Raw genomic sequence first — 20,532 nt, 5'->3', positions numbered from 1 at the left:
TTTTTAATGTTGTTCGTGACAATTTGTTTTAAGCTTTTTATTCATTAAGACAATATATGTCAGATGAATGCTTCATATACAAATAAATAAATAATAATCGGCCATATCATTGGATCGCGTGCTCCGGAAAGAGCCCTTCTACGATAACCTTCAGTTTAGCCAAATGTCTGTCGTGAAAGACATGTACCCACCATTCTGAGGCAAAGCATCCTTGATTTTTGCACTTCTCGAAAAATTCAGGAAGTACCACTGATGTGAAATGCTACGTACAAGGAACCTACAAAGAATTGAAATTATTAATTTTTTTTTTTTTTTTTTTTTTATCCCTTTATGGGCAGCTAGGGCCGAGGGTGGTGGCTAGCGGGTTTCATACATCCTTGACCTGACGGATAAAGCTATGGTGCCTTGAACACAGGCAACGCAGATCCAAGGCCATCATTGAAATGATAAGTTCTGCGTTTGAGATGTACTTCCCCCGGTTGCCAGACGAATACCTGTAATTATTACTTGTTGCTTTGTATGTATGAATCTAATGTTCAGTCCTGAGTGGTGTATGCGTGGAAGATGTGGTTTTTAGCGTTCGAGTCCAGGAGTGCATATCTGTCTGGGTTAGCGTGGGCGTTTACTAATTGTGTAATAATGTGATCGCTAAAGGCTCGAGCATTTGAATGCTAGCGTGTCTCTAACTTTGCCTGCATAAATTCGATATTAGATTCGTGTGGCCATTTGCATATTCACGTGTATTTTTAAACTATCGCGCGCGGACCCTGAATATGATAATTAATTTTTAGTGTATGGTAGAGGAACGTGTTGTCTAGTGAATATGAGCATCATTCTTGATTGGTCCAACTGAAGGCATGAGTCTAGGCTGATCGAGAGTAGAGAATTCCGAATGTAGCCGGTCTATGATCATGCGAGTGATGGGTTAATGCTTGAGACCGCGATTATAAAGTTATAGGTGCTGAAAAGTTCACTTAAGTAAAGGGGTGTTTTATTGTTGGCGAAATTGCGAGCGTAGGTGTGTGTGGATGATTGAAATTGTAATGTAAGTTCGCGTCTCGTCCTGTCGTGTCTGGGGTTTCCAGGTTACATGCATTCACCAGATGAGACTAGCTTATGTCAGCTTACTTGTGCACTGGTTTCGCAGAATCGAGGCGATCATCGAAATGATAGATCCTACGAGTGAATGCACTTGGCCCAGTCACCTGTCAAGCATTTGTGTATTTGTGTGTGTTGAGATATGTGTGGAGCCTGTAAATAATATTTTAATACGGATAATATTTTATACGTCAAAACAAGATATATGCAATATACTACTTACAGTTTGTTGATCGTTCCTACTTATGATTCCATCGAGTATGAGAATACATCTCCATTGTTCTAAAACTTGGCGACGTCTGATGGCAGAGAAGAATCATTGTTGGCAGCAATGTTGCTCTTCTTGGATTATGAGCTCGAAAAGGTCATCACAAGAATATAACGCATGAGACCGAAAATAAATAAAAATAATATAAAGAGAAGAGTTAGTATTGTTATTGAGTATTACTAATATGCCGATTTTTTTCGAGAGTTGTCCTACTGGAGCTGTAGAGCTAATTCACTCAATTAAGGCATGGACCTAGACTTCTAGAATCGAGGATAGAGACTCCCGGACGTGTACGATTCATGAATGCGCGAGTGCGGGGGACTGTAGGTTCACGCTTGAGACCGCGCCCGAGTGATTACAAGTGCTAAGACGTTCATACTATTACCGGGATGTTATAATGCCTGGAAGAGCGCGAGTATAGATTGCGTGGATGGCCGCGAAGGGCTCAACCATTTTTATATTTGTCCGTCGTATGTATGTGACTTTGTGTGTATACATTCGATTTTTATGTAGTTTAGTGGATATGAGCACTATATCTTCGATTGATCCACCTGAAGGCATTTGACCTATGCCGCTAGGGGCGAGAATAGGGGATTCCGGTCGAAACCGATTCATGATCGCGCAAACGCGGGCATTTGGAGGTTCTCTCTCTCGAGACTGGGATTGTTAATTTATAAGTGCCAAACCATTCACTCAGTCACCGGGGTGTTATACTTTTTACGAGATTGTGGGTGTGGTCGTGCGTGGATGATCGCGAAGGACTCGAGCGTTTGTATGTGGACGTTTTTGTCGCGTGTGCCAGTATGTATGCAACTTCGCGTGGACACATTATTTTTATAAGCGTGTGGCCATTCGCATGTTCGCGTATTCTTCAATGATCGCGCGTGGACGTCTTGTCTAGTTTCTACCTCTATTGCGGAGACCTAAGACGTGACCGATTTATGATTGCGCGAGCTTAGGTTCTTAGGTTCCAACGTTCACCTAATCAATCGGGGAGTTTGAATATTGGCGAGATCGCGGGCGTTCGCACTTGTGAACAGGTTTGTGTTATCGCGTAGGCCACGTTTGTACGTTTGGAATGAGAGACTGTTAGTGTACATGAGCGAATAAGCAATTTGTGTTAGTTAATGTTAGCATGAAGCTAATTGAAAATACAGCAACAAAAGAAGAGCGCCTGCGGAGAGAATTGGGCCCAAAACCCACATTGTATATTATTTGACCATGGCAGTGGATAATAAAGGTCGCCAAGTTAAGTACTAAAATTGATCACAATGTAGCTTAACTAAAAAGAAAATAATCGTATCCCAAGTTTCTGTGATATAATCACTGTAATACTGCTTTGGTGGAAAAGCCCCCGGACCGCATCAAGGTACAGTATCATGCCGAGGGAGAATTGAAATTATTAATTGTATTAAAAATGCTATACAAAGATAATTTACCTTATACGTCGGTCGCAGCTTCGCCATCAAGATCCCGATATGTGATCTTCATCTTTATTGCTATTATTATTAGACTAGTGTAATTAAGACTTTCAGTAATTCCATTTAAATTACTCCGAAAAGTTCTAAAAGAAAAAAAAGTTATCTTTTCGCAGTGAAGGGCAAACTTTTCTATACATTCACGGGGGAATCCTTCCGTTTTATTCTCTGGGTTATCGGGATATTTTTAGCTTCGACTGATAGTCAGGGCCACCAACCGGGCTTTCGGAGCAGCTTCAGACACGAACAAGCATCCCGCACTTCAGTACACTTAATGCCCTTATTTCTGGTGTTAAATCACACGGCAAATGTGGCTATATATATATTTACTTTTTTTTCGTACGAAACACTTCTCACCTCTATATGCATAATATTTCCGGAGCTGTTGTTGGGGGTGTATGTGTAGGTGTGTCTGTGGCGTCTGTAGCAGCATCCAGGGTTGTCTGCAGTTTTCTCTTATATTATAAAAATAAACCAGCGCTGCCTAAAGTTATACACTAGAACCATTTTAAAACGGCGAATGACATCCTTAAAACTTACGTTATTTCTAAACCACATAGAGTTTTCCCTTCTTGTATAGATAATTTTTTTTTTCCTTAAATTTTCGAATTTATCCAGTTCGGTTAGTTTTACACGTTTAGGGTTATAGGATGCGAACAAATTCTAAACTATTCGTTTCCTGAAATATGCTGGAATCTGACGTCGGTTAATTTGTTTTCAATAGAATGAAACTAGTCTTAGGTAAATTTTGGTTGAAAATCAATATCCGATAAAATCAAACATATCAAATAAGCAAAGTTTTTTTAACGGAGAATCAACTATTCTCTGTATCTCTCTTTCTCTCTCACTGTCTCAGTATATAGTCGCAATGATTGCAACAAAGCAACAAATGTAGATGTGTGTATGTGAAAGTTAATTAATTAAGGTCGATCGTCGTTGGCTCTTTCTGCGTGTGTTTGTCTGTGTGTATTTGTATCATAGGATTAGTATTAGGTTGTTGTAAATAGTAGTCATCTGAATTATTCCGGAGAGAACATCTCCTCCGTATGGTGTGCGAGCATCATTTCCATTAACAATTAAGATTAGGATATACATTTACAAATCATTTGATGTTTTATGAATGTTTGTGTGAATGCGTTTTTTTGTTGTAAAGTCGACAATACAATGTATAGTATTCCAAGACACGTTTAGTAGTTTGCTTTCTTCAATTGGTAGCAGGAGTGTTTTTTTGGGTTCTTCATTTGCAAGAGTTGCAAGATGCGCAAGGGAGACACGACAACAATTTGCGAGAATACGGTAAGTACTGGTCGAGTAGGCTAGGATCGATACGGGTCGTGTTGTTATGGTGCTGTGTGAATTTGACACGTCCAAATCAATGAAAGTGAGGCTCTCTAGCAGCAATAAGTTCTGCATGATGGACGTTTCTGTGGAAAGGTTAAATTATATCGATTGTTGAAAAGTCTAACATGAGACGTTAATATTCCACCCACGAACCGAGTTCTAAACAGTGTCTCATTCTTTTTAAGAGCTCAAATTTTTAGCACGATGTGCCAGTAACAGCCACTCTCGACACTAACTAAGGTACCTCAACTTCATCTCATTGATAAGGACACCACAATATTTTTAATGTATTATTCAGTCAACAAACAATGCACAATGGGACACAGATGCAAATCTAGCACAGAGCCGGGCGGATAATGGGGGTAGTATGAGTAGTACCAGCCACTCGAAAATAACCGAGTGGGTCATTACCCACCTGAAACTTTGGAACAAACCTAAAATTTGAAATCCACCACCGCATGCCGGGCATAAAGCGCGCGTTTGAAATTTCCGTTGTGCCCAGGCCCGACGAGAGGGGGGTCAGCGGGGCAACTATCCTGGGGCCCGCATTTTTAACTGAATTTAATTTATTTTAATTTAATTGTTGAAGTTTATTGTTTCTGTTGGCACTGCAAATATACCACAATCAACTACGTTCCAATAGTTTTCTGAAGTACGTGAACGTAACCGAATTAGATTCATTTAACAGTGCTGCTCGAGCGAGAGATTAAATAATAGGGTAGAAAAACTTGATCATCCCCAATGTGATCCACACGTCGCGATCAGACCGTTCTCGCTTTCTCCCGTGTAAAGTTTTGGCCTGTTTCACTCCACGAGTGCAGGTAGTAAATGGTCGAGTGCGAATAGGCCTTCTGCTATCGTGCTTGACCCGGCAGCCGGTCAGCCGATCTATGTACTAGACAGATCAGATTGAATAAACCGCCGTGACGATAAGATCGTCTTTTTTGCTCCGTTAATTATAATTAGTTTTTCGTTCGCGCAATAAAATTAAAGTGGTTTCAGTAGTGAAAATTAGTGTCTCAAAGTGTCCGAAGAACCCGGTATTACGCGCGCGCGAACAAGTGCAATTGAACCATTCTTGCTACATTTATCGTAAGTGTTTTTAAAGGTGATCGTAAAAAAAGTTTGAATACGAACAGTACAGTATGAAGTTGTATACAATTTAACATATTCTTAGCTAACTGTTACTAATAAAAGTTGGATATTTTCGGAATGGGGTTGACGAGTAGATGACGAAAATCAATATATGAAGCCATTTTGAAAACCAAGATGGCGAATTCCAGTTAAGATATCTCTATATAACCTAAAATATTGACATTTCGGAAATAAGATAATCATAGAATAGATATAGTTATAGTGATTTGTGATACGGATGATATGATTATAGAAAACTTTTCTCAACCAGAAGACGCTCGGCCCTATTCTGCGCGGCGTGTGACGTGAGACGACTAATCTCGCCTCACTCTACGTGACTTTTCTAACCCTATTCTGAAGAGTCACTTCGGGTGACATTTAACCGCAATGGGGAATCTCACCTCACCCGAGTCGACTCTCAGAATAGGGTGAGAAAAGTCACGTAAAGTGAGGTGAGATTAGTCGTCTCACGTCACACGCCGCGCAGAATAGGGCCGGCTATCTTGGTCTTCAAAAGAGCATTGCTCATTTACTCGTCAAAGCCGCTTAAAAATACTCTCATAGTTTATTCAGAAATTGTTCGAAATAGCTCAAAGCTACCATTTCTATTATCTACTCGTCAAGCCCGTTTCAAAAATTCCCAAATTGTTAGAGTTAACAAGATTATTGTTCAATCGGAAGTCTCCATCCTGGATTTCAGAAAGGTATCAAATATCCATTTTCATCATGTACTTGTCAAGCCAGTTTCGGAAATACCAATTCTGTTAGGGTTATCGATAATGTTGCTCAACCAATGAATTTTAAATAAGAATGTGAAGCGAATTTTTTTTACGATCTAGATCCCAAAAAACGAAGGCTTTTTTTACCGAACTAATTCAATTTACGAACCCTTGGCTTGATTCTTAAATAAAGGTTCCAGTGTGCACATTCGATGCAGAAAAATATGGGAATTTACCCAGATACTTATTCTAGCCATTAGTTTTCATCAAAAGTCTCTCTTTCTCTCACAGCTCTCTGTCTCAGTCTTTTTAACAGCAGACTTCGCATTCGGAATATTTTTTTTCTCTGAATGTCAGCACAAATGTAGCAACTGATTCCGAAAACCGATTTTACCATTTTCAGAAACCGATAAAGAAAAAAATCGTTCAGGTCATAGTGACAACTGCAATAGCTGCATCCAGTACCTCAAAATCAACAGCATGTACCAACAAAGAAACAAGACAGCAAATCTCACATTTAGTTGCTTATTTCTGATCAATTCGCTGAAAATAATATTCAGTTTCAACGCTTCCCTCATTCATTCACTTCCAAACTGACTGAAATTTTATGAAGAATCGAATGGTTGAGGAAATATACATTCATTCACTAACCAAAGCATTCATATGTTATTATGTGGACAGTAGACTGCCCAGAAAAATAATGATTTTTTGAAAACTTAATCGGCCCACCCCTGAGTCGATTCCTAGTCCCACCAGGAGTACTTGCTTCAAATTTGAAGCAAATCGGACAAGTCTAGCTACCGGACCAACGTGCCTGAAGTTTGTATGGGATTTTTCGACAATTTACATGGAGAAAACCGACTAGCTCGCATTTTCGTCGCTAGGTGGCACTGTATTCATCATATTGTCACTGCAAGTGAAAATAAGAAAGATAATTTAATTGTCTACAACTTTGTCGAAGACTGCCAGTAAATCCGGCTTTGTTGAAAGAAGTTATTAAACTTTTAACGAAATGATGTCTGAGTCAGTTTTGCATGGGGCGTATCAGCGCTTGGTTGTGTATCAGTACGCGAATTCCACGAACTATACATTTTTGTGAAATAATGGTTAGATTTAGCTGAATAGTATGTTCAGAACAATTGTAGTACATGATACGGGTTATTCTTTGGTTAGAAAATTTTAGTTCCACCTGTGGCCACATAGAGGGCGCTAGCACTAACTTATTATGGAAGAGAGATAGAATATTGAGATGTTCGGAAGAATTACTGCAAATTGCCTGCTCTACAACTTTGTAGAGGACACCTAATTTCTATCGCTACCCGTTGAAAAGTTAGTGTTGGCGCCCTCTATGATGTAACAGGTGAAACTAAAATTTTCAAACCAAAACATTACTCGTATTATTTGCTATAATTCCTCTGAACATGCTATTGAGCTAAACCTAACCACTATTTCACAAAAATGTTTAGTTCGTGGTAATCGAGTACTGATACACAACCATACACTGCTAGGCCCCATGCAAAACTGACTCAGACATCTCTTCACTAAAAGGTTAATAACTTCTTTTAACAAAGTCGGATTGACAATCTTCGACAAAGTTGTAGAGAATTAAATTATCTTTCTTATTTTCACTTATAATGATAATACGATGCATGCAGTGCCACCTAGCGGCAAAAATGCGAGCTAGTGGATTTTCTCCATCTAAATTGTCGAAAAATCCCATGCAAACTTCAGGTACGTTGGTCCGGCAGCTAGAATTGTCCGATTTGCTTCAAATTTGGAGCAAGCACTGCTGGTAGGACTAGGAATCGACTCAGGGGTGGGCCGATAGGGGTCATTTTTTTCTTGTCACTCTAGTGGACAGTTTGAAGACGGAAGTTCTTTCACATTTTCGAGCATAACTGAACTGCGTAATCTATATCTGGTGCACTTTTGCTTGATAATCACTCTCAGAGCTAGCATAGACACAAGATTCAGTTTGCTCTTAAAACCGAAAATATGCGAACATGAATGCGTTGTACCGAAAAAGCAAGGGGAATTCGATTCAACGCGGCGGGCATGAATTTAATTTTGTTTTTTCTTTCAAGCTTCCACGCAGGGATGTCAATTTTTCTAAGCTCTGATTCTTGGTAGCATTAACGTGCGTCAAGGGAGCATGAACGATGGCGATATGGACTGTATGGTAACGCCGCGAAAAAAGGAATCCAATTGCAATGGCAAGTCGGACGCAAGTCATTCTGATGGCCAGCCACAAATATTCGTTTATTAATTTTTATGTTTTCCGTCTATTACATGTTTAAAATACTGACGGCTCTGTCAAGCTAACGCATTGAATCGTATCAAATGAACAATTTTCATAAAAAATAGTTTAATTGAAACGTATAATTTCTCTAATAGATATTGAAATAAGAAGTCATATATGGTAGGGTCTGCCAGTACTTCAAACCCCGGGGCCCGGCGCGGCTCTCGATGGCCCTGGGTGCCATGTAAGGTAAGTGTTTGGATTCAGGGATGCCATTATGCCAGATTTATCTGGCACAGCCAGAGGTTTTGGCAGCCTTCAGACAAAAAGACAAATCTCTCATTCTGTCAGATTTTTAAGTTTTGAAAGCGGCTGCATACACATTTTGGTAATTTTGGTAAAAATGTCCCAAATTTTACAAAAATCGATTGATGCACATTCTAGGAAAACTAAAATATATGCCAAATTTCGATGACTATGAGGTCGCTGTCAAGTGCCAGATTTTGCCAGATATTTTTAATTGAACTGCCAGATTTTCTTTGAAAAATAGTGGCAACCCTGTTTGTATTGTGAAAATGCGACAAATCACTAATAATAGACGCCTCAACTTGCGCCTATCTTACTACCCACTCGGACTAAAAGTGTAACGCCGGCTCTGATCTAGCAATTCAAATTTGTTAGCTCCTCGAGTTTAGACCCTAGAGATATGAGATCTTCGAAAAATTTTGTCAAAAAGCTGAACTGTCTTTTGAAATGGAAAATTTACTACTGAACTTTACGGTACAGATGGCGCTCGAATGAATCAAACTTATTAGCGAAAAGTCCTAGAAGGCTGGTGTCTTCGGCATAGTTCCACGATCGACTGATATAAAGATGCGGAGTTTTTTAAGAAAAATGTTTTCTGTTCAATTGCCTCAATTTCATTTTTTTTAACGGTCGAGGTTAGTCAAACTAAACTTTCTGTTAAATCCTTTGCATCTCGAACTCAGTAAGCCATGGACGAATTTCGCGCTAAATCGTATTCAGAGTTGGCAGCACCCTCTCAGATTTGAATGATACTTTCTGTACATGAGAACTTTGTCACACAAAGCCACTTTACAACCTTAGTTATTCCAAAAATGATCTAGACTGTCTTTTGAAAAGGGTCAAACTTTTTTAACCTTTTAACCATTTTTTTTCAACTGGCTATAGTCAAAAAATGATAAATCCTACAAAACAAAGTTGTTGGAGTCATTTTCACAAAATTAGTCAAACTTTTGAATAAAAATATTGAAAAAATTCTTCATCGACTTCTACACTGAAAAAAAAACGATTTTTGAAGTCGATTTACAAAAAAAACATTTTTCATTTGGATGAAATTTCATTCCAAGATAGGTGAATATGAATATATCTACCGTCAAAAACCGTCAAGTTGGACACTTTTAAGGAAAAAAAGTTAATTGAAAAAAACTTTTCCTTGTCCAAACTGAAACTAAAACCAATGAAAGTTACAATCATCTCAGAATCCAATTTCCCAACTGCTAGTTGCCTGATATATGCAAAATGTATCAATAATGAATATGTACACATTCATAACAAACTTGAATGAGGCCAAAGATAAGCCATTTAACATCATTGATATATGCAGGATTTAATTAAATATAACTTGACCGTGTACGAAGAACCATCCTGTCTATGTACCCGCCCGGGAAGTAGAAATTGATGGTGTAGTCTCCAACAGGGACCTTAATTGCGAAGTATGGGGTTCGCTCCTTCAAGAACCCTTTGCATCGGCCAATGAAAATTCTGGTTCTAGTAAGCAATTGCGTTCAGGAAAAATCAAGGAGTATACGGAAACAACTTATTCTCCATCAGCCTCATTTCGAGAACCTTTCGCCGAATCTGCTCTTCCAAACTTTGATCATGAATTGCAATTGTTGCAAACAATTGGACCTATAGCGACTTATTGTAGAAACAAGGGCGCACGCTGTGGAAAATGCGGAGAGAATCATAAAAAGTTTTCCTACTGTGGAGAGACTCCGCATGATCTCTTGACATATAAATTTTGTGGGGACAAAATGAAACATTCTTTTAAGGAACGCTCCGATAATGCAAAAGAGCGCTACGCAACCGACAACGACTAATTTCTACGTTTCGTTGTACACTGAAGAGCGAGAGTCTGACCATCCCATTGTGGGAACATCTTCTAAGCTTCCTCGTAAAAGCCTAAGAGTGTCCCTTGTTCTGGGTGCTGTTACAAAACCAAAGTAAGTGGTTCCTGGTCTCGGTAATCTTAGAAAACTAGCAGGCATTTCCACATGGGACATCAAAAACCCCAAGTGTCCCTAAATTTCAGTCAGGTTTTACATAATGCATTTGCATTACGATTGAAGGTCGGATGAAACAAGTATCCATCGCGAACAACCGTGTGAACAGTCTCCTACTTCGTGATGGGACTTTTGATCGTCGGATTGCCCGAATTTTTCCCAAAATACGTGACGCTACACAAATGCAAATGAAAAACTTGATGAAAGCTAAAAAAACGCGATTATTGGCACCGGTCCGTCGACGGATTAACAGGCAGATCATCGGAGAAACAATGTTTCGTCTGGTGGCTAGGGCCTGCGTTGTATATTCGATTCATCCTGTGATTGGAATACATGGACCGTTTGTCATATGATGACAGCTATGCATCGCTTTTATGCTAATTATTATGACAGTATTCTTCCCACAAAATTGATGGTTTTATATTTACCTATCAACGACCATGTCCAGATCGTTACAGTTTCAGGAGGCTCTCCGTTTGATGGAGTATGGAAAACACTCTTTGTATTTCCTGGGGACATGGGAGTTTTTGAGCACTATATCTGAAAAATCATATCAGATTGCTTTAGTTTGAATTCTTTCGCATCCGGGTAATGAGAAGGCGGACACTTGGATTAGAATGATAATGAGATAGTGGACATTTAGAAGGTGATATTCAAAGCCACGAAATTTCAAAATCAGTTACCTATTTCTGCTTGCATTTACCGAAACCGACATTCAGATTCAACGCCTCCCTCATTCATTCACTTTCCAACTGACTGAAATTTCATGCAGAATCAAATGCTTGAGTGTATGGGAAAAATAAATTCCCTCACCAATCAAAGCATTCATTTGTTATTATGTGGACATCTTGAAGGCAGAAGTTGGCATCTTCCACATTTTCGAGCATAAGTAAACTGCGTAATCTATATCTGATGCACTTTTGCTCAATAATCCTTCTCAGAGCCAGCATAAAAACAAAATTCACTTTGCTTCTGAAACCGAACACGTCCGAACCTGAATGCGCTGCGTCGGGAGAACGAATGAAGAGGGAAACGAACCAAACGTTTCATTCATCGCAGCGGGCATGAATTGAATTTCGTTTCCTGTCAAGTTCACGCAAAAATGTCAATTTTTTAGGCTCTGGTGATATTTATGAAAGATCGCGCGACGCTCGAAAATCGGCAAATTTCGTGGAGCGATGCAAGTTTAGGAATCCCAAAGGTATCAACAAACCTCGGTCCAAGAGAATGGATGAGGGTCATGACTTCATTCGGGTGATATCTCGGGCCATGTACAATCATTATACGTAGAGGTCTCATCGCTGACGTATTGAGGTCGTGGAAAGCGGTTTCTTGCGTTTATGGTGGCGGTTATCGCGATATTAAACATGTTGTCTGGTCGTGCGCTAAGTATTCTAGTACCAGAGATCTCCGTTAAGCGAATCCCTTCGGCCTCGTTCCAGTTCATTCCGAGATGCTATACCACGTTCTTTACTGATACTTTTTACATGTATCAGCATTGACCAACGGCTCGCGGAAGTTGGGCACCAATCGCTCTCATGACCCGTAGCCTCGATGCGCATGCCGCTTTCGCCATCTTGCGGTGTGCCTTGAAGCTTAGTATGCGGTCCAGAGTAACACCTTAGAGAATTCTTAGCCGGTTTGTGTACGAAATGGCAACCCGTTCGATGGTGATGTTACGTGAAGGATTACGTCGCGCATTTGAGCTACAGTAAAATAAAGTGGCGGGGATCGCAAAGCCAACACTTTTCGTCCACTTGTCGGCAGCCTTAACAGCAGTCTGTAGTTTATGATGCAGCGGTTTCCTACCTCCAGGATTAGAAGGATGTCGTCTGCGTACAGGAGAAGCTCCACTCCGTTTGGAACAACATTGAATATTGGCTGCATCGCGACGAGACATAGCGTTACTGATAAAACAGAACCTTGGAGGACTCCATTTTCCAGGTTACGGATGCGCGAGAATTTTCCTGCCACAGAAATTTGAATCATCCGCTCAGACAGGAAACTTTGTAGTAAGTTGATCATACGGGCACGTATTTGTCACTTTTTCAACGTACCTATGATTCCATTTCGCCATAACGCGTCGTACGTTTTCGATAAGTCCAAAGACGCTATTAGACTGTGCTCATCTACCATTGGCAATGATTTCTCTAGTTCAGCCAGATACATTTCCATGCCATGCCCGGAACGTTTGACTCTAATTCGGCAATCAGACGTCGATTGATGTCGACATGTGCAGAGATACAAACGGGAATCTTCTCACGGACCAGTGTGAGGTGATCCAGAGGTGGCGGCAGCACTACGAAGAACACCTGAACGGCGATGCAGCAGACGACGAGGATGGCACGGTAACGTACCTGGGAGCACGCGCGGAAGACATGACACTACCGGCTCCGGATCTCCAAGAAATCCAGGAGGAGATTAGCCGGCTCAAAAATAATAAAGCCGCTGGGGTTGACCAAATACCAAGCGAGCTACTAAAATACGGTGGCGAGCCACTGGCTAAAGCGCTGCACTGGGTGATTACCAAGATTTGGGAGGAGGAGATTTTACCGGAGAAGTGGATGGAAGGTGTCGTGTGTCCTATCTACAAAAAGGGCGACAAGCTGGATTGCTGTAATTACCGAGCAATCACCCTGCTGAACGCCGCCTACAAGGTACTCTCCCAAATACTATGCCGTCGACTATCACCAATTGCAAGAGAGTTCGTGGGGCAGTACCAGGCGGGTTTCATGAGCGAACGATCTACCACGGACCAGGTGTTCGCTCTTCGTCAAGTACTGCAGAAATGCCGCGAGTACAATGTGCCCACACATCATTTGTTCATCGACTTCAAAGCCGCATACGACACTATCGATCGAGATCAGCTATGGCAGATTATGCACGAGTACGGATTCCCGGACAAACTGACGCGATTAGTGAAGGCGACGATGGATCGGGTGATGTACGTAGTACGTGTCTCAGGGACGCTCTCGAGTCCCTTCGAATCACGCAGAGGGTTACGGCAAGGTGATGGTCTCTCGTGTCTGTTATTCAACATCGCGCTGGAAGGTGTAATAAGAAGAGCAGGGATCGACACGAGTGGTACGATTTTCCCAAAGTCCGTTCAGCTACTTGGCTTCGCCGATGACGTTGATATTATTGCACGAAACTTTGAGAAGATGGAGGAAGCCTACATCAGACTGAAAAGAGAAGCCAAGCGCGTCGGACTTACCATCAACACGTCGAAGACAAAGTACATGGTAGGAAGAGGTTCACGAGAAGAGAATGAGAACCGCCCGCTTCGAGTTTGCATCGGCGGCGACGAAATCGAGGTGGTTAAAGAGTTCGTGTACTTGGGCTCACTGGTGACCGCCGACAATGATACCAGCAGAGAGATTCGTAGACGCATCGTGGCAGGAAATCGTGCTTACTTTGGCCTCCGCAAGACACTTCGGTCGAACAGAGTTCGCCGTCGCACGAAGTTGACCATCTACAAGACGCTGATTAGACCGGTAGTTCTCTACGGGCACGAGACCTGGACCATGTTCGTGGAGGACCAACGCGCACTTGGTATCTTCGAACGGAAAGTGCTGCGTACCATCTACGGTGAAGTGCAGATGGAAGACGGCACATGGAGACGGCGAATGAACCATGAGTTGCATCAGCTGTTGGGGGAGCCGCCCATCTGTCATACCGCGAAAATCGGACGACTACGGTGGGCCGGGCACGTAGCCAGAATGTCGGACAATAGCCCGGTGAAAACGGTTCTCAATTGCAATCCGACCGGTACAAGAAGACGTGGCGCGCAGCGAGCACGATGGATCGACCAGGTGGAAGACGATTTGCGGACCCTTCGCAGACTGCGTGGCTGGCAACGCGCGGCCATGGACCGTGTGGAATGGAGGAATCTTTTGTATACGGCACAGGCCACTTCGGCCTTAATCTGTTAATAAAATAAAAAAACGTCGATTGATGATCCGTTCAAGCAGCTTTGCCATGCGGCTAACTAGCGATACAGGCCGAAACGCTGCAGGTCCGGATTCGTTAAAGTTCGGTGATGGCATAGGGACGATAAGAGTATTCCACTGGCAAGTTGGGAATACGCCGCTACGCCAGACATTGTTCAGTACCTCGAGGAGGATCGTTTTCACGGACAACGGAAGTCGCTGAAGCATGGGATGTTCTACCGTATCGGAACCTGTAGAAATATTTGTTCATTTATCTAGCGCCAACAATAGTTCATCAATAGTGATACCGATATTCTAGACTTCGTTGGAGTCGGGTGATCGATCTAAACGCTGTAGTTCGGTGTTTCGTCTTTGCTTTTGAAAGGTTGGTGGATAGATGGATATAATATTTCGCCAGCTCTTCCGCTACTTCTTCAGGGTCATTCGTAAATCAATCCGCTCGCTTGAGTACCAAAGTGTGCAGACGTTGACCACCACGTAGGGTATTCACTGTGCGCCATAGCTCAGTAGTCGTGCTGATCGGCGAGATATTCTCCTTCGAAGTCTCCGCAGGACTGTCGTTTGGCCGTTTTAATCGCTCGCCTCCTGAAACCTTCTCAAGACTGCGGGTTTTTCAAGATCGGTGGTTTGCATATGACGCAGAGCTCGAAGATGTCAGAAGTGAAAAATCTGTGGTTACATCTTCCTTCGAAACAGACTTAAAGCCGTTGGTCCCGGTCCATGTGTTGATGGGGTCGATATCTAGGATCCAGACGGTAGACCCAAGTAGCATTTCTAGTTTTATAGCACACTACAAGTGTATTCTAAGTTTTAAGAAGGGCTTCAAGAGTGTCATAAAACCTCACTTGTTACTCTCTGGCGTCGGTAATTGGTACTCAAGTGTGGACAGAGGTCGACGGAAAATAAACCTAAAAAGTGTTAGATGTTAGAACAAAGATTGCATACGCTAGAAGCTGTCGACGGTGTACAACACTCGTCCGGGCACGGATGACGAGGGTCAACTTCGAGCAGCTACGAGACGATCATGCTGACAAGGAGCAACATACGAATCGCTATCAGAATATATTGGCTCAAATGGCACGTTCCCCGTAAAAGAGAAAAAGAAGTAACGGTTCAGAAAAAGCGCGGTACTGGCCAAAGTCAAAAATCGCCTACGGGAAGATCATGATAGCGAAGCAATGGTGCAATTGTACCGTATTAAGGACACATGAACATTCTACGAGATAGTGACAAAGTGAACATGTGCAGAGACCCTAATAACCTTTGTGAAGTCAACTGCAATGTCAGCTGATCAAACACGAAGGAGACATAGGGCAGAGCACTCCAGTTAGTGATTTCGAATATCTCAAATTTTACCCGAAGATTGAATGGAGGGAGTTGTATATATCATCTAGAAAAAAAAAGGATGGTAAGTTGGATTGTTGCAACTACCGAGTAATCACATTGCTGAACACTGCCCAAAAGGTGCTCTACCAAATTCTCTATCGCCGATGACCTTGATATTGTGGCACGTAACTTTGAGACGATGATGGACACATGCATCCGGTTGACGGTTGCAGCAAAGTGAATTGGACTGATCATAAAGGTCGAAGGCAAATGACTACTTTCACTCCATCACTTACGCCAATGCGTTAAATAAAGACAACCGGCGCTGCTCTAACCAGCGTGTGTTCAAATGGATTAGGATGAAAAAAAAGGTTGAGATGAATTAGGACACAGTTACCACTGCGAAAAAACTGACCTATGCGATTCCAACCCTAACAGCAGAACCAGTTCCGCCACGTTTAGATAGTTTATTAAACTTTAAACATCTGCTGAGCGCACAATTCTTCGAATCACATCGAACATAAAAACCAGTAACAATTAATCCACAAAAGCACACCTCAGAATAACAACGCCCTGTGCCGATCACTTGCGTAAGTGAAAATGTTTCCTCCCAGCTAAAAAATCACCTCATCTCGACACAACTCTGCTACCCCCGCAAATCAGTGTTAAAATCCAAACATATCGCAAATACTATGCTGATCAAATACACTATCGGTGCGTTCCACCTTACCATCGTCCTCGTCTGCGTCGTCGTCATTGTCCGCGTTGTCCCGGTAGGCCGTCGTCCTCATCGCCGAAAACTGTTGTTGTGCTTCTTCCGGCAGTTTCTCGAACCTATTACTGCTGCTACTACTGCTACTACTACTACTACCGTCAACATCTCTGCGGTTGTTGTTGTCGTTGTTGTTGTTGTTGCTACTGCTGCTGTCGGTGATGATGATGATGCTATTACTACATTTGTTGCTGCTGTTGCCATTAGGGCGTCACTCGTCCTTCGGCTTCGCATCACCACCGGACTTCACGTCCTCCACCTTGGAGGGGACCTCCTCACTGGCTTTGCTTTCCGGCTTTGGTGATGATTGTGCTGCGGGAGTTGACTCTGCTGCTGCTGCTGTCTCGGCAGGTTTGCTAGGCTTGTTATCGTCGTTAGCGGACGGCGCAGATGGTTCTGCTACTGATGGTGCTGACTCGTTCACGGTGTCTTCGTCTTCGTCGGAATAGTTGGTTGGCTGCTCGCCCGGTTTCAGCAGGCGACCAACGAGAATATATTTTTCTAAAAAAAACATACACATTACGATTGAACCGGATTTCTTATTTCGATGGAGGAAATACCTTTGAACTGCATTTCCCATTCACGTACGGATTCCATCTCCATTGGGCCGAGATCGCTCAGATCGTCGTATTCCTGTTGTTCGTTGCTGGTGACGCTGAAGGTGGCTAGACCACGGGAGGCATCTCGGCCGCCGAACGCGGCGTACGGACCACCTGAAAGAGGAACAACGCAAAGTGGAACATTGAAAATATGTGGGTAAATTTGATGATTAGATTACTATTATTACAAAACAATTGTGTAAAGCGATTTAATTCATGAATTTATCAATCGTTTTCAAATTTATAAGCCTCATTTCCTGAATAAAGGTTAATTTTAAAGCGGCCTACAATGCTAATCGTTCTTCTGAGATGAAAATGCATTGCCAATCGTTACACTTCATCAATCGGAATAGTTATTAAGACGCGGGGAGGAAATCAGGTCAAGTGAATCATAGCGGGACTGGCTGAATATTTTCGAAAGATCTGCATTCTCTCGTCCCACTTAGTCAAGCGGCAAGTCGTACCAGCCAATCCCAACCACACCTCCTACTATGTGTAGTAGAGGTGCAGTTCCCAGGAGAAGAGATTGTAAAGCTCAACGGTAGGCGGCAACGTTGTTAGATTCAAGCTTCGTACGACTCCTCACAGCGAAGCTGATTCGTGGTTGATGCTGTACGACTATTGACACATGTCGTCTACAACAACAGAACCCGAATGATGAAATATAGTGTAATCAGACATCCTATGTCTAAGTCAAATTAGTCAAATCATCATTTCGAAACACTCGCAATAAACGAGTTAAGTCTATATTTTGAAACTCGACGCTGAGATAGATAAGAAATCAGCCAAATTTACTGATGGTTTGTGTTTGTGTACCGCTGCTATCAGAGTCCCAATCGTTACCGGCACTTTTTTTTTATCTGCTATTATTTGTACAGTCTGATACCGTCGAGGAACTTTTCCAATGCAAAACAATGCAATGTCATATTAGAGGGTTATATTAACCTGAAATTGTTGCAATTTTTCCGTGCCAGTTTCGTAAGTATGAAGTTCTTACATTCTTCTTTTATTTAATAAATTTAAGCGCGAGCGACCCGCACCCATGAACGTGTTTGTTGATGGCGACAAGCTGAATTCTTTTGTTAGGGTGGGTGGTCCAACTGAAGATGTAAAGCTTGGTTCTCGTGAAGGCTTCCTGTCAGAATCACTCACTACAATTGCAGACGATACGGTAAATGTCCCCCACTAAAACACTGCTTAAGACCAATTGCTGCGACACGCCATATTGAGTGTACGCTTCAGATGTGCCCGCGTCGAAATTTTATGATCGCGTGGAAACGAGCATTTATATCTTCGCCCTTGCGACAGCGTTTAAAAATTTATAAATGCTAAAATATTCTTTTAATCACCGAAGCGTTTTCATGCTTGAATAATCGCGGACGTAGGCGTGCACGGATGGTCGCGAAGGGATCGAGCGTTGCTATGTGTATGTATGTACCCTTGTCGTATCACCCACTAATACACTGCTTAAGGCCAATTGCAGCGGGCCGTGATTCTGATTGTGGTATTGAGGGTACGGTTCAGCCGTGCGGGCGTAGAAACTTAACGTTCACGTGGAAATGAGCGTTTATTTGGGCGCGCTTGAGACCGTTGTAATCAGACTACTGTAGCGTTCACCAAATCATCGGGGTGTTTTTTGTTTGCGAAATCTTGGGCGTAGTTGTGCGTGGATGAAGGAGTGTCGATGCGGACGCAATGCAGTTGGTACTATGGAAGCCCTCGATCCCCCCCGTTACAGTCGAGCCCTTGCCGCCAGCGTTCAGCAATCGTCCCTGGCCTGTGTGTAGGATGGGTGAAAGGATCTTCCAACCCGCCACAAATGTCAAGTATACATCTGATCCGAACACTTCAAGCGGTGATGAATTCTTCGCTTCCAGTATTTTGCCGTTTGTTCCGACATCTTGTGATCAGATATCAACCTTTTCTCTCGCCGACGGTGATCGTCGTATTCTGGAGCGCGACGCAGTTGATTCGGGATGCCTCGAATCCCCTTCCACAGTCGACCAACCGACCATGAACCGTGCCGATATTGTTCGTGGGATTGAGGATTGACGAAAAGATCTTCCTATATGCTCAAAACGGGAACATAGCTTCGCTCTCTGCTGAACCCGTACTTCAACGACATCGAGGTTTACTACCAGAATGTTGGTGGCTTAAATTCATCAACGGACAGCTATCTGCTCGCGACCACGGGCTGCTGTTACGACGTTATCGCCTTAACGGAGATGTGGCTCGCCAACCGTACTCTGTCTCGCCAGGTGTTTGGTTCAACATTCGATGTCTACCGCTGTGACCGTAACGCCCTCAACAGCCACAATACATCAGGTGGTGGTGTGCTGATCGCTGTTTGCCATGGCATAAAAGCCCGAGTGATCAACGATGACCGGTGAGCGAGCTCCGAGCAAGTGTGGATTTCAGTGAAACTTGCCAATCGCAATCTGTTCCTGTGTGTCGTGTATTTTTCACCTGACAGAATTCGTGATTTCAGCCTGATCGATGCACATCTTTCTTCCGTTTCATTCATCACCTCGATTGCCGCCCCGTCTGACGAAATACTGGGTGACTTCAACTTACCTCACCTTACTTGGTGCCATGCAAGTAATGGATGTCAACGATTGGATATCGAAAAATCTTCGTGTATCAACAATGCCAGCTGTATTTTAGACAACTACAGCAGCGCAACTCTTCGGCAAATTAGTAATGTCACCAATGAGAATGGACGTACATTGGACCTCTGCTTGGAGTGCCCGGGACTACGCTCCGTACTGCTGAAGTGCTCCGACTCTTTTAGTTCAGCATGTGCGTCATCATCCCCCACTACATCCTGTATTCGCTGGCAGCCTAGGAGTGAAATTGAAGACGTCTCAAGCTCTATTGTGTACGATTTTAAGAACGCTGACTACAACAGCATCGTTGACACGCTCTTTTCGTTTTTTTGAGAGTTATACATCTATCTAAGCCCAAGTCTTTCTGGAAGTATGGAAACAAGTCGCTGCCGCCGCCAATTAACTCCTTCTCTAGGACGAACCATTAACCGAATTTGTGTCGATAATGCCGCCATTCTTGTAGCAAATTCCAAATGACATCGCATTAGCGAAGCTGGACAAATTCGGTATTCATGGACAGCTTCTGTGCTGGTTTCGTTTCTACCTCGAGAGGAAGGTAACTCCAAATCAGCATTAAGGACTGTCTATCTGCATCTTCGCTACATCCGGCATCCCACAAGGAAGCCATCTCGGGTTAGTAATATTCCTGCTCTACTTTAATGATGTCACATTACAAGGACCCCGCCTTTCTTCGCC

The 20,532-nt window shown here is 42.7% G+C and overlaps 1 protein-coding gene across 1 annotated transcript in view; it reads right to left on the bottom strand.

Annotated features, from left to right (window-relative positions):
• Positions 1 to 3,105: 3,105 nt before the first annotated feature.
• The window catches only part of LOC131686865 (membrane-associated progesterone receptor component 1-like), a 36,402-nt gene continuing 18,975 nt past the window's right edge, over positions 3,106 to 20,532 (bottom strand). The window contains exons 2-3 of the mRNA XM_058970863.1: positions 17,192 to 17,344; positions 3,106 to 17,132 (exon numbers count right to left, since the gene is read on the bottom strand). Of these exons, the coding sequence (XP_058826846.1) occupies positions 16,843 to 17,132; positions 17,192 to 17,344 (443 nt within the window). The 3' untranslated portion in view covers positions 3,106 to 16,842. The remainder of the gene's footprint in view (positions 17,133 to 17,191; positions 17,345 to 20,532) is intronic.

Source organism: Topomyia yanbarensis, chromosome 1, assembly GCF_030247195.1.
Source record: "Topomyia yanbarensis strain Yona2022 chromosome 1, ASM3024719v1, whole genome shotgun sequence".
Lineage (NCBI taxonomy): Eukaryota > Metazoa > Arthropoda > Insecta > Diptera > Culicidae > Topomyia > Topomyia yanbarensis.
Note: the sequence above shows the minus strand (reverse complement) of the source record. Positions and strands in the feature narration are given on the sequence as shown.